Source organism: Anser brachyrhynchus (genome assembly GCF_964034855.1).
Source record: "Anser brachyrhynchus genome assembly, chromosome: 3".
Lineage (NCBI taxonomy): Eukaryota > Metazoa > Chordata > Aves > Anseriformes > Anatidae > Anser > Anser brachyrhynchus.
The window spans coordinates 17216647-17228864 of NC_137696.1; the positions used below are offsets into that span (position 1 = coordinate 17216647).

At 38.5% G+C, this 12218-nt stretch overlaps 2 protein-coding genes across 4 annotated transcripts in view; both read left to right on the forward strand.

Moving 5' to 3' along the window:
- Positions 1-12218, forward strand: part of SOS1 (SOS Ras/Rac guanine nucleotide exchange factor 1) — a 49590-nt gene that overhangs the window by 35409 nt on the left and 1963 nt on the right. For both annotated transcript variants that reach the window (XM_080584581.1, XM_080584582.1), the window contains 11 exons: positions 2723-2804; positions 3211-3333; positions 3872-3975; positions 5097-5319; positions 5994-6113; positions 6439-6601; positions 6961-7078; positions 8380-8552; positions 9503-9619; positions 9750-10014; positions 11103-11221. In XM_080584581.1, the coding sequence (XP_080440707.1) occupies positions 2723-2804; positions 3211-3333; positions 3872-3975; positions 5097-5319; positions 5994-6113; positions 6439-6601; positions 6961-7078; positions 8380-8552; positions 9503-9619; positions 9750-10014; positions 11103-11221 (1607 nt within the window). The remainder of the gene's footprint in view (positions 1-2722; positions 2805-3210; positions 3334-3871; positions 3976-5096; positions 5320-5993; positions 6114-6438; positions 6602-6960; positions 7079-8379; positions 8553-9502; positions 9620-9749; positions 10015-11102; positions 11222-12218) is intronic.
- The window catches only part of DHX57 (DExH-box helicase 57), a 68931-nt gene that overhangs the window by 1599 nt on the left and 55114 nt on the right, over positions 1-12218 (forward strand). The window lies entirely within an intron of this gene.

The window sequence follows — 12218 nt, forward strand, 5'->3', positions numbered from 1 at the left end:
CCAGGGAAACAAAGGAATAGATTTAGTGACTCAGCCAAAAAGGCTCTGTTGTACAGGAAACGAGGTCCATTTGCTATGTAAATCATTCAGTGTTTTGTTGCGTTTTATGAGATGCAGTGAGTAGGGCAACAGCTTTCCACAGTAACCCTTTAGCTGTTCTTCTGTGCGTGCATCAGCCGAGTGCAGGGCTTCTCTTTTGCTTTCAGGTGTAGGAACATGAGTGTCCCTGTGGCATCTAGCTAAACAGCTATAAGCTGTGGATTTTTTTATTGTCCCACAAAGGATTATGCGTGTGATTATCATGAAAGAATTGTATTGACTTTATATACATATGCCAGAACAGCAAGCTGTTACTTATTGAATGTGTCTTTCCTCAAATGCAGATATGGTAGCCCAGCATCTGACAATGTCAAGGCAGTTGTTTGCTGTAGTTGGGAGTCTTCTCTTCCAAGTCAAATACTGTAAGGAGTAATAATAGATACGGTTGCAAAGGTTATGCCAGTTTGGTGGAAACAGCTGAAAAAGTGGAGTTAGTGGCAGGGTATGCGCCCTCCAGCCACCACCGGAGGTAGGGCAGGGAGGCAACCCTGGGGGCTGCCTGGCCAGGAGGTGCAGCGGGCTGTCAAAATCCTCCTCTGGTGGAGCAGCAGAGCTGGGAGAGGTCTCCTAAAGCAACTTGCCTTGTGTTTTTACCCAAGAGATGCTGCCCTTTAATTAAAAATTCAGATTCTGACCCCATTTCCATATTCTGGTGGCTTTTACTTGTTTTAATGGGTTTCTGTGGTTATCATCTCCTCCTCCTGATGCTTGCTTAAGAGCAGCTCGGCTAGGTGGTACCAAGATTTGAAAGTCATGGCAATTTTTTTTTTTATCTATAGGGCAGTGCTCTTCTATTTTTAAGGCTTTGATATGTTAAGAGTGCTTGTGCGTCATCATAGTGTCCGTTTCCTTTCTTAAGGAATTCAAGGGTGATTATTTATAAATCCTTGTAGAACAAGTTATTGTTCTTTTTTAGCTTTCAAATTGGCTGTATTGAAGAGAGAATTATCACATGAGCAGACATCCTGACTAACCAGTGTGTTGTCTGTATTTTTTTTAACACTTGCTCATATATTGTACGCTATTTTGAGTTGCAGATTTTGCTAGTAAGATAACAGAGTTAGATTTCATTTTCTGATTTACTTCATTTGAAATTCAATATGTATTGTAGATTTAGACACTGAGTCTACCTGTAAATAACAATAGCTATGACTCAGAGCTTGCAGCGATCTGAAAACGTTAATTGCTATGGAGCCTTGCTTCTCTTTCGTGCAGACAAATACTGTTCAGGGCAGTTGCTGCCTACTACAGAATGCAAGCTGTGAAAACATGAGCTATTGCGTTTAGTTAAATTCTTGCTTTTTAGGACACAAAAAATCATATATTTGCATGATGAGGACGATGGGGACAGGGATCACATTCTTTGTGCAAAAGGATTTGGAGACTTGCCTTTGAGAAGGCTTTTTAGACTATACGGTTTCAAGGAGAGGTGAGAGGTATCATGATAAGAAAAACAGTAATGAAGGAAATTGAGATGATAAAGCATACTAGCCGATGTATTGTTTAGGAAATGGGAATTAGCATACAACAGAAATGCAAGGAAATGCTGTGTGGCACAATACACGGTTAATCTGTGCGGCAGATTACAGTAAACTAAACGAAGAACTTAGTGGGATTTCAAAAAAGGTAGGATGTTCATTCATATGGACGAGATGCTGGTAAGTAGTTTGAGGATTTTTATAAAGGTCTTAAAAGCCCAGGAAACAAATCCAATTGTGTAATTGATGTTTGATAGTTTTGGGTCAAATAATGCTGGGTTTTTTCCTGCATTACAGCCTATAAGAACTCCTGTTTCAAGTGCTATATGCTGTTCAGCCACTCTGTATTAGAAAAATTACTTTTTTTTGAAAAATATATGTGTATTTAATATGTAAAGCCATTGCAACCTGCTCATTAGTTTTGTTTAGTGATAGCAATGCTAACTTGGTTTCTAGTCAGCTCTGTCTAGTGCCAGCATGCTGTCACTGCATTTCCTCATACTTGAAAACAAATGTTTTTGCTTTTGTAATGAAGTGCATTGCTTTTTGTTTTGAATACTTGTTTCTAAAGCTGATTTGAATATTTTGAAGATACTGATATGTACTTAATCAGTTAATATGAAATCTATTTATTTTCTGGAAGTAAAATAAACTCAGTACGACTGTAGGCTAACTGAAAAAATACCTAGCCTACCTTAACCACAGCTGGTCATAAGTTGTACCTGTTTTGGGAAAACATTCTCCCCTAGAAGAGAGAGCTATGCCATTTCTATCTAATACAAAGTTACTTGTTTTGTTTTCTGAGTTACTTGTCTTGATCTTTGTCAAAAACAATTGTTTACTAGATGGCTCATAAATAAAATGATTTGTTATTTTCAAAGCTGTTGGAAGAGAATCCAATCTTTTAATAATTGAAGGGAAAGTAATTTTTATGATTTGTCAAACAGAATTAAAATTGCTTTTAAATTCTGCTTTTTATTGCTATTTTAGGAGGTTGTGAATTGTTACCAAAGCAGTTTCATTTTACACCATCTTCTTTCTGCATTTGATACTCTAGCATCTTTCATTTTGAAGGATACAATTAACTTATTTTAGAGTATAAAACAGTAGATAATTGCTGACACAGGCATTATTCTTTGTCTTAGATCCCAACTTTGTTCGGACTTTTCTCACAACATATAGATCCTTCTGTAAACCTCAAGAGTTGCTGAGTCTACTAATAGAAAGGTATGCCACTGTTAAAATATTGTTCATATGAAGTGAAATATTTTGGTTAAATTTTTACATGGAGTAGAATTTGTAGGATTCTTGTTTTCCGGTTGGCTTTGTTTTACTCCAAACACTTGAAAAAGTTATCAAAATCAAGGATGACAAACAGTACAATTAAAATGCACGAGTTATATCCAGAAGTTTAAGGATTGTTTAGGTGTCTTCAGTAACTTCCAGTGCCCCACAGTTCTGTCTTGGAAATCCATATTAATATTGATTTTAGAATCTTCCTGTGTTTAGCAAAACATAAGATCCTGACATGTAGAAACCATCTGAATTTTGAGCTATCTTTAATCAACACGTACTCATTTGAGCAAGATTAGTTTAATAGGTGACTGGTACTTATCCCCAAATTCTGTGCTAGGTTTGAAATTCCAGAGCCTGAGCCAACAGAAGCTGATCGTATTGCAATGGAGAATGGAGACCAGCCCCTTAGTGCTGAGTTAAAAAGATTTCGGAAAGAGTACATACAACCTGTGCAGCTACGGTGAGTACTGCAGCAATGTGAGCCAACCTGACTTCCTTTTAAGTTTTTAAAGTAACCAACCTTTGGATGCAGGGGCTCTTTTGGATAGCCAGGAGCCTTTCTTGTAGGTGCTTTGATAGACAGCATAGGGGAGCAGTCAGACATTTTGACTCTGCTGCTTGAAAATCTGGTGGGAATTTGAACTCATGGCATGAAAGGCCTTGGGAAAGGCTTCTGCTGAGTTTTAGGCTATTAGTCTGCAAATCAGTTTCTTGTGCTCATGGCTTTTATGGAATCCGTGTTTGTGCAAACTTGTACACTGTAAGCTTGCCACAAAGATGTATATAGAGAACGTTTTAAATGTTATTTTAATGAAAGTAACATTACTATGGCTTCTTTGAATGTAAAGAAAAAAATGCTTATAGCTGATGAAATGCAGACAGTAGAATAATCCTGTTTGTTCTGCTATTCTGATATTCCTGTGAACTAAAAGCCTTGAAATGCTAGATATGAAGACAGACCATGTTGTGGAATACTTACTGATCTTTTTCTTCTGCAGAGTATTAAATGTATGTCGACACTGGGTAGAACACCACTTCTATGACTTTGAAAGAGATGCTGATCTTTTGCAACGTTTGGAGGAATTCATTGGAACAGTAAGAGGTACTTACGTTTTCTTAAGTGCTGGTCTTTATAAAGCATCCCTTTTCCAAGGTATGGAATGGGATAACTTTGCCCTACAGTGAGTGGATAAAAAAAACAGGGCTGGCAGTTTATTAAATACTTAAATGCTGTTAAATTCTACAATGTCTGGCCTTTGTTCAGAAGAAAGAACACTTTGTTTATATCTTTATTTGATAAGTTCTGTGCTATAAGGTGACTGAAATCAATGACAAATTATGAGAATTGAGTGATGCTCAGGACAGAATAATTGCTTTGATTGTCCTCTTAAACAATACACAGGTGTGATTTTTGTAAAAGTTTGGTGGAAACCACTGGTTTGTTAAAGCAAGGGTTTTCTGGGTATTTCACAGTGCATATCAGGCCTGTAGGTCACCTTCCAATGGTGATTGTACAGGTCTTTCACATTGCCTTACAAGAACAACTGGGACTGCTACAGGAGTAGTTTGTAGGAAAATATTACAGTAGAGAAGTATTTCATGCTTATTTAGCAATTTAGAAGAGGTGGAGAATGAGGCAGCTAGTTTAATGTGGATTACTGGTAAATTTTCAGTGGACTTGCCATTTCACGTATGAAATTCTTATGGTGTAGAGCTAAACAGGCATTTGTCCTTTGGGTTTTATTCTCAGCTTTGATGATAAATACAGTTGAGGGAGAAGCTTCTCCCTGTTCGTTATTCTTCCCTTCTATGCCTTCTGAGGTAAGCATGTACTCTTGCCCAAAGTAAAAAGTTCAGGTTGTTCACAGAAATGCACTTTGGACAAAAGAAAGTTAGTTTCCATACACTGTTTCCATAAACTCATTGTAAAGTCAGAAAAGAGAAAAATGCCACCTGATTCAGAGCAGGAGCCAAATTTAGATGTTCTGAATTGTGCTTGGGCAAACCTGACATGCTCAGCATTGGCTGTTGAGGGTTTCTTCGTAACATGTCTGAATGCTTTGAGAGTTGTTTGGGAACACCATGTATGCACTTCTAATGAATATACGGTTGCTTAATTGTATTGGTGGCATGGGGATGGGTATTGAATCAAAAATTTCCCAATTATACAAACCTCTGGGAAAGGTATTAAGACTAAATAGTAATTTTCTCTCTTTGTGCCAGGCAAAGCGATGAAGAAATGGGTTGAATCAATCACCAAGATAATCAACCGGAAAAAGCAGGCGCAAGCCATTGGGCCAAGTCACAACATTACTTTTGAAAGCCCACCTCCAGCGATCGAATGGCACATAAGCAAACCAGGACACACAGAGACTTTTGACTTGCTCACTTTGCATCCAATAGAAATTGCTCGCCAGCTCACTTTACTTGAGTCAGATTTTTACAGGTAACTTTCCTCCATTGAAAAACACATGACACAAACCAAAATATCCTCCAGCATGAAATTGTTTCTGCGGGCCCCTGCTGTGAAGCCCCACGGTAGGTCAAGGGACTTTACCGATGCTGTATATTAATTGTTACTTTTTCAGACAAAAAATCTAAAAACTAGTATTTGTTTTGTCATCCCCAAGCGAACGTGCAGTACCTGTGACTGATGCATACTTTTAATTGCATTGTGCTGCAGGTTTCTCCTTATGCTTTCTGAGTAAATCAGCCTTTGAGAAGCATGAACGTGAATTAAATCGGTTTCCTTCGTATCCTAGTTTGTGAAGCAAATTATGGACCATGTCAGATCTCACCAGATGTCTGTGAGAGCTTGTTAAGATGCTGGAAGCTCACATTTTATTATGGTGAATGAGATGTGGACTTCATTCTTCATTTAGATGAACAGAGGTGGTTAATAGTCATATAAATTAAGAAATATTTACACGCTAGAAAAGAAGCACAGAAATATGTCACTTGAGTCATGTGGTGAGCCTAAGATCATAGAATTGATACCTTAAGAATTCAGTTCCAAATATTAATTTCAAATTCCCTGGAAATGAAGAGGCTTTGGAAAAATGGTATCTTCTTTCACGCTTGTGATTACATTTTTTGATACATGCATCTACTTTTTTTTAGAGCTGTGCAGCCATCTGAACTAGTTGGAAGTGTGTGGACAAAGGAAGATAAAGAAATTAATTCCCCTAACCTTCTCAAAATGATAAGGCATACAACTAACCTCACTTTGTGGTTTGAAAAGTAAGTGACTTTCCTAAAATATGCACCTAGTCCGTTACTGGACATGTACAGTACTTTCAGAAGTATATTGTGAAAAAATCTGTTCTGGGAGAATTTCAGTTTAAGTAGTGTTTAGATGCTACAGCTGGTCCCTGAGATAATTTTACCATAATGATTTCAGCTTTTTAGTCTGTTAATTCTTAAAAGCAGACTTTATTCTAAACATTTTCAGAACTGTTGAATAATTTGATAAACTTTTCATACTTATGTGTGTTACAACTTAATATTTTCTTATGGAAAACTCTTCAACACTACAATACAAAATCAAATGTTCTTGTTTATTTAGATGTATTGTAGAAACAGAAAACCTAGAGGAAAGAGTAATTGTAGTGAGCCGAATAATTGAGATCCTGCAAGTTTTTCAAGAGCTAAACAACTTTAATGGCGTCCTTGAGATTGTCAGTGCAATGAACTCTGCAGCAGTGTATAGGTTGGATCACACATTTGAGGTACAGTGATGAAATGTTCTCCATTTTTGGTATGAAAGTGTAATGCAGTACACCTTAGCTACATTGAAAGCTTACCTTTTCAGTAGGCATGTCCTTCAAAGAAGGAACAAGGAAGGTAAATCTCCCAACAACCGAATCAATTAGGGTGTAAGAGTTGTTTTTTTATTTCTGGGTTTCAGAAGAAAGAATTCAATCCTCACTCCAGAAAGGCAGAAAAAGGTAGCAAGATCCTGAGATGGTGGGGCACTGTCCTTGTGGTCACTGACTTAAATATCAGTGGGAGATGCTTACTCTCAGTATTGTTGCTGGCTTACGCCATTACACTGGTTTTCCAAATAACCTGTTTCATCTCTCTGTAGCAAATTCCAAGTCGTCAGAAGAAGATTTTGGAAGAAGCTTATGAACTGAGTGAGGATCACTATAAGAAATACTTGGCAAAACTCAGGTCCATTAATCCTCCTTGTGTGCCTTTTTTTGGTAAGTATGTTTGGTTCTGAACGAGCTATATCATGCATAAGCGTTTGGAAAATAATGAGCTGAGGCACTAAACAAAAGTATGAACAATAGTGAGAATTCAGTTTTAACAGGATATTCGGGTTTGAATTTCAGCTGCCCAGACATCAAAGCATTTTCCCTGGCTTGCTTAAACTAGCAGCAGGACTGATTGTGTAAAGGAAATTGTTAATTGCCTGTATGTGAAAGAAATGTTAAATTGGCTAATAATTGCATATGTTATTTGTGGCAAGAATAAGTATACCTGGAATATCTTAATTACATAGTTATTCATTTTTTCTTTAAATGCAGTTTGAAATGTTGTGACTTAAATGGAAGGTGGGCACGTTAGAAATATTTACTAGCAGGTAAGAAGGGAACACGCCCACATTCTCCCAAAGAATTTCAAGAAATAAAAATAGATTTTGGTAAAGAACCATGTTCTGGATCATCAGACTGAGGAGTTCTTTCAAGTAGAATGCTTGGAATTTCTGAAGTTTAGCAAATTATGAAATTAGGCAAAAGGTATTGCTGCTGCTTGGACATTTGCTGCAGTTTTCATTCACAGTACATTGTACTTGTCCAGCACAGACTTCACAGTTGAAAGAAAATGGTGTTGATAGCTTTTTTGGCCTTTCACAAATTTGGGAAACATATACTCCAGAGCTCTCCAGAGAAAGATAAGGTTAGCTAAGAAACCTTCTGTCCTGCTTCAGAGATGAGTGGAGGTTAGCATGATGACACATGAATAATTCTATTTACTTCTCAAGCTGTGGTCAGAAGAGTCGTATGACAGTTCCAGCTAGGTCATTCATGAACTTGAGATGAACTCCTCTCTCTAATCATCATGATTTGATGTAATTGTGAGGGCAGGAGTGGAACAGAAGAATAAAACACATAAATACTTTTTTTGGGCTTAGCTGGGATCTCTGGTGGAGTAGAGCTGAGTTCCGTCAGAACAGTTGAGAGAAAGCAGTTCAGTTCAGTGTAGTTTTGTCTTTCAAATTGCTAGTAGTGTTCAGTTGTGTGAGGTTCCTAAACAATGGGAGGATACATAAACCTTGAGATTTTGATGCAAAAGTCAGAGTTCACAAGAAGGCATATTAAAATATTTAAATTACTGACTTATTTGAAAATGAGCTGTGACTTATTGACCCCAACTGAAAATTTTTCTAAGTAATTAAAATCCACAAATTAAGTTCTTTAAGAATTCTTTGTATTCCAGCCATGTGCCTTCCCACTTGTTTTGTATTACATATTTAGAATCTCTTTTGTGTTCTCCTTAGGAATTTACTTAACTAACATTTTGAAAACAGAAGAAGGCAACCCTGAATTTCTAAAGCGACATGGGAAAGAACTTATAAACTTCAGCAAGAGAAGAAAGGTAGCTGAAATAACAGGAGAGATACAGCAGTACCAGAACCAGCCATACTGTTTAAGAGTAGAATTTGACATCAGGGTAAGTGGCATTATTTCCACGTGTCCACACGTTGAGGTACTTCTGTCGTGATAACATCAGCTGATAGAGACTGAATCAGAGATGAGCAGAAGGCTTGCCATAAAATCTCTGTCAAGTCTGTCAGAGAAGGCAGAAAGCTCAATGCTTGCAATTTGGTGGGGGGATTGATGTTTTGTTTTTGTGTTCTTGTTTTTTTTTGTTGTTTTTTTTAATTTCAGCTGTTGGAGTGTTAGTAGATAGATCTTACTGGTCAGTGTTAAACAGTAACAGAAACTGCCAGATTCTCACTGTCCTTCACTCAGTTGCCTTTGTTTGTCACTGGCTTGTAGTGAGCCCAGTTGTCTTTTTCCTCCCTTGTTCTTCTTCCTTTACGTTTTCAGGTTTACCTGATAACACTGCATTTACTTCATGTATTGGTAATGATGCTCACAGTTTTGTCCCCTTGTGTGCTTGCTCTCCTTGGTTTGTGTGTTCCTCCCTAAGCAGTCCTCTGCTTGCTTTTCTTTCTCCTTTTTCTTTAAACGTATTTTCAGCTATGTATTCTCAAAGAGCCATAGGACTGTTTATCTTAAGAGACTGCAAGATTTTCTCTTGGTATTTTTTTTCTCCTCAGGGTTTGACAGAATGTGTTCTGAGAGCAGTCTTCCCCTGCATCAATGTAGAGATGGGCTGTACAACTTCTGAGGGTGTTCAAGCTAACCTGGTCTGCTTTTTGCACTGCAGAAAATATTTATGGTACTAGCACAGTTGTTTCTTCAGGCCAAGCATAGCACTAGGAATGTCCATCAGAGGGCTGGCAACAAGCATTTACTAACTTAAAATCTATCGCTGCTTCTGACTTGAACGTTTTCTCTCTTCTATGGAGCAGTTGGGATCACTTGTGCAATAGAAACAAGCACCAAAGAAATAGCTTAGCTGATGTAATTTTTTTTTACCTTCTTCTATTTCAGAGATTTTTTGAAAACCTGAATCCAATGGGAAACAGCATGGAGACAGAATTTACAGATTATCTGTTCAACAAGTCCCTAGAGATAGAGCCACGAAATGTCAAGCCTCCACCAAGATTTGTTAGTATTCTCCCCCCCCTCCCAAATGCTTACATTTGTCTTTCAGAGAGAGGTGATTTATTTGGCATTTTGATTTTGTTTGGTGTGTTTTGATTTTGTGTGACGCTTTGTTTCTGTTTTGTCATTTCAGCCCAAAAAGTACAACTATCCTCTCAAGTCCCCAGGTGTTCGCCCATCTAATCCAAGGCCAGGTACCATGAGACATCCTACACCTCTGCAACAGGAGCCAAGAAAAATTAGTTACAGTCGCATCCCAGAGAGTGAGACCGAAACCACAGCATCTGCACCAAACTCTCCACGAACACCTTTGACCCCACCCCCTGCTTCTGCTACTTCGAGTACAACAGATGCCTGCAGTGTGTTTGACTCAGATCCTTCCAGTCCTTTTCATGCAAGTAGGTGAAAATGGATAGTCTGCCAAGACTGTGTATTAGATTTTGTGGTCTTAAACAGGTAAAACCATGTTTAGTCTTGACTGTCTCTATAGCCACTTTAGTCTCCTTGCAGAGGCAAAAACTTTGAGTGCATTTTACTCCATTTTTATTATAAGTTTTCACTGTAAAGGGAGAAACTGAACAGAATTAGACATGCTGGGTATTACATTTCTTGGGACAGACTGTCAAAACAGAAAGGCAGAGGTATATCTTTCTTGCTCATGTATGTCCTAAACAGCTGTGGGATTTGCTGCCATATATATACGTGTGTTGAATGTATTCAGTGAGTACCTGTTTGATGGTGACCCATAAGAATAGAAATGAATGTTCTGCGGGTGCCTTATTTTGCTGTCTGCTATCGCAAATTGGCTTCAGGGTATGCGGATGTTTTTCCTGAATGTCTTAAAATCAGTATTGCCCTGCTATAAATGCATCAGAACCAATCAGCACCTATTTTTCTTCTGTCTTCAACATACAAGGAAGATTGTACTATATGGTATGCTTTCAATACTTCATATTGTACGTGTGAGAGGGCTGTCAAAGGAAATACAAGGTTAGTGCCCTGTTGAGCTGGTTGCCACAAGGGGGTGAAGTGATGCGCTAAAAAGCAAAGGTTGCTTAGCAGAGCAGTGGCACTTCTGAGTGTCCTCACTAGGTCTCCCAAATACTTCTTCATAAGAAGATATTTCTTCATTGTTGGATTGACCCACTGACTGCAGGTTCAGGGTATTGTTTTAGTGCTTTTGTGTTACAAGGACAACTTTGTGGTGTGGGTTTTGGTCTTAAGGATTACTTAAGAAAGCACAGGAACTGGTGGCCACAGATGATTGCAGCTCAGAAAAGCAGTTTGGTTGGGATGTGCAAGACAGAGGGTTGTTTAGCTGTATATTTAACACCTTCTTGTTCCATGCTGCTTTTTACAAACAAGTAATTTACTAAAGTAAAAGCATGCTGCCTTTAATGATATCTTTATTGACAATGATAAGGGAAATACACCGTGTCGAACAAAAGTTCATCATTATCAGGATTTTTCTTTTTATGCCCACTAGGATCTGCTTCTGTGTCATCCATAAACTTTACCAAAAATTCAGATGAAGCTCATGTTCCCCCTCCAGTTCCTCCTCGAAGAAGACCGGAGTCTGCCCCAGCTGAATCCTCCCCATCAAAAGTAAGTAAGACGAAAAACAGGCGTTTTTCTGGGAGAAGAGGGAAGGGTATGATAGAAAAGGAACTCTTAAAGATAATATGTGTATTTTTTAACAACTGTATGTGAAACAGTAAGCAGCCATGTATTTCAGGCCTGCACAGCTCAGCCTTTCTATGTCCCGATCCCAAACCAGTGAATTAACAGATGAGACCTAAATTTAGGATTAAGAATGTCTTCCTGTCTTGCCTACAAATTCACTGTGATGAGGCTCTCACTTTGTCTGCTAGAACTTGAAGCTTCAGGTAGATGTTTCCATCTGCAATAATTGTCCCGGAGCATCATTTTGGGATGTGTGTGTCAGGGTAAAGAACTGAAAAATAATGATGGAAGGCGATGAATATACCTTAGTCCCCTGAAAAGATTCATTGGAATATTGTACCCTTGATGCTGTGGTGCTCAGTGCTTTCCCTTGATTACCTGTCTTGTCTGCCTGCTTCAGCCATTGCTGCATTTTCCGTTAACATTTGGGATCCGATCTAGCCTTTGCTGCAGACAGTGTCAAATTTCTCGTGATTTCAGCGGGAGTTGGTTGATGGCTTCAGAGAATTGGGTAGATTTGAAAATTCCACTCAAAATTACTTTGTATATCTTTGGCTTTAGAGAGGGCTTCTGCATGTCCTTTCAGCAAGATGTCCTTTTCAGACTACAGGTGACTCTGCTGTCAGCCAGCAGGCTTTAATGTGTTGTGTTCCTATCAAAATGCAATTGAAAACATTATAAACATAATAAGGCGGTGGAAACTGTCATTGTGGGCTGCAGCTTGGGAACCATTCCCTTCAGTAATCGTGTCTACTTAGTTCCATCTTCTGCGCGTAGTTCATTTTTTCCTCTGTTCAGCATCATGTGCCTCTCCCTTTTCCACATTTTCTTGGAGAAATATCTGGTGCTATTACCCATCCTAAGTGCCTGTTACCGGGGAGGCAGGGGAATATACCCAGACCTACCCAGCAGGCAGATC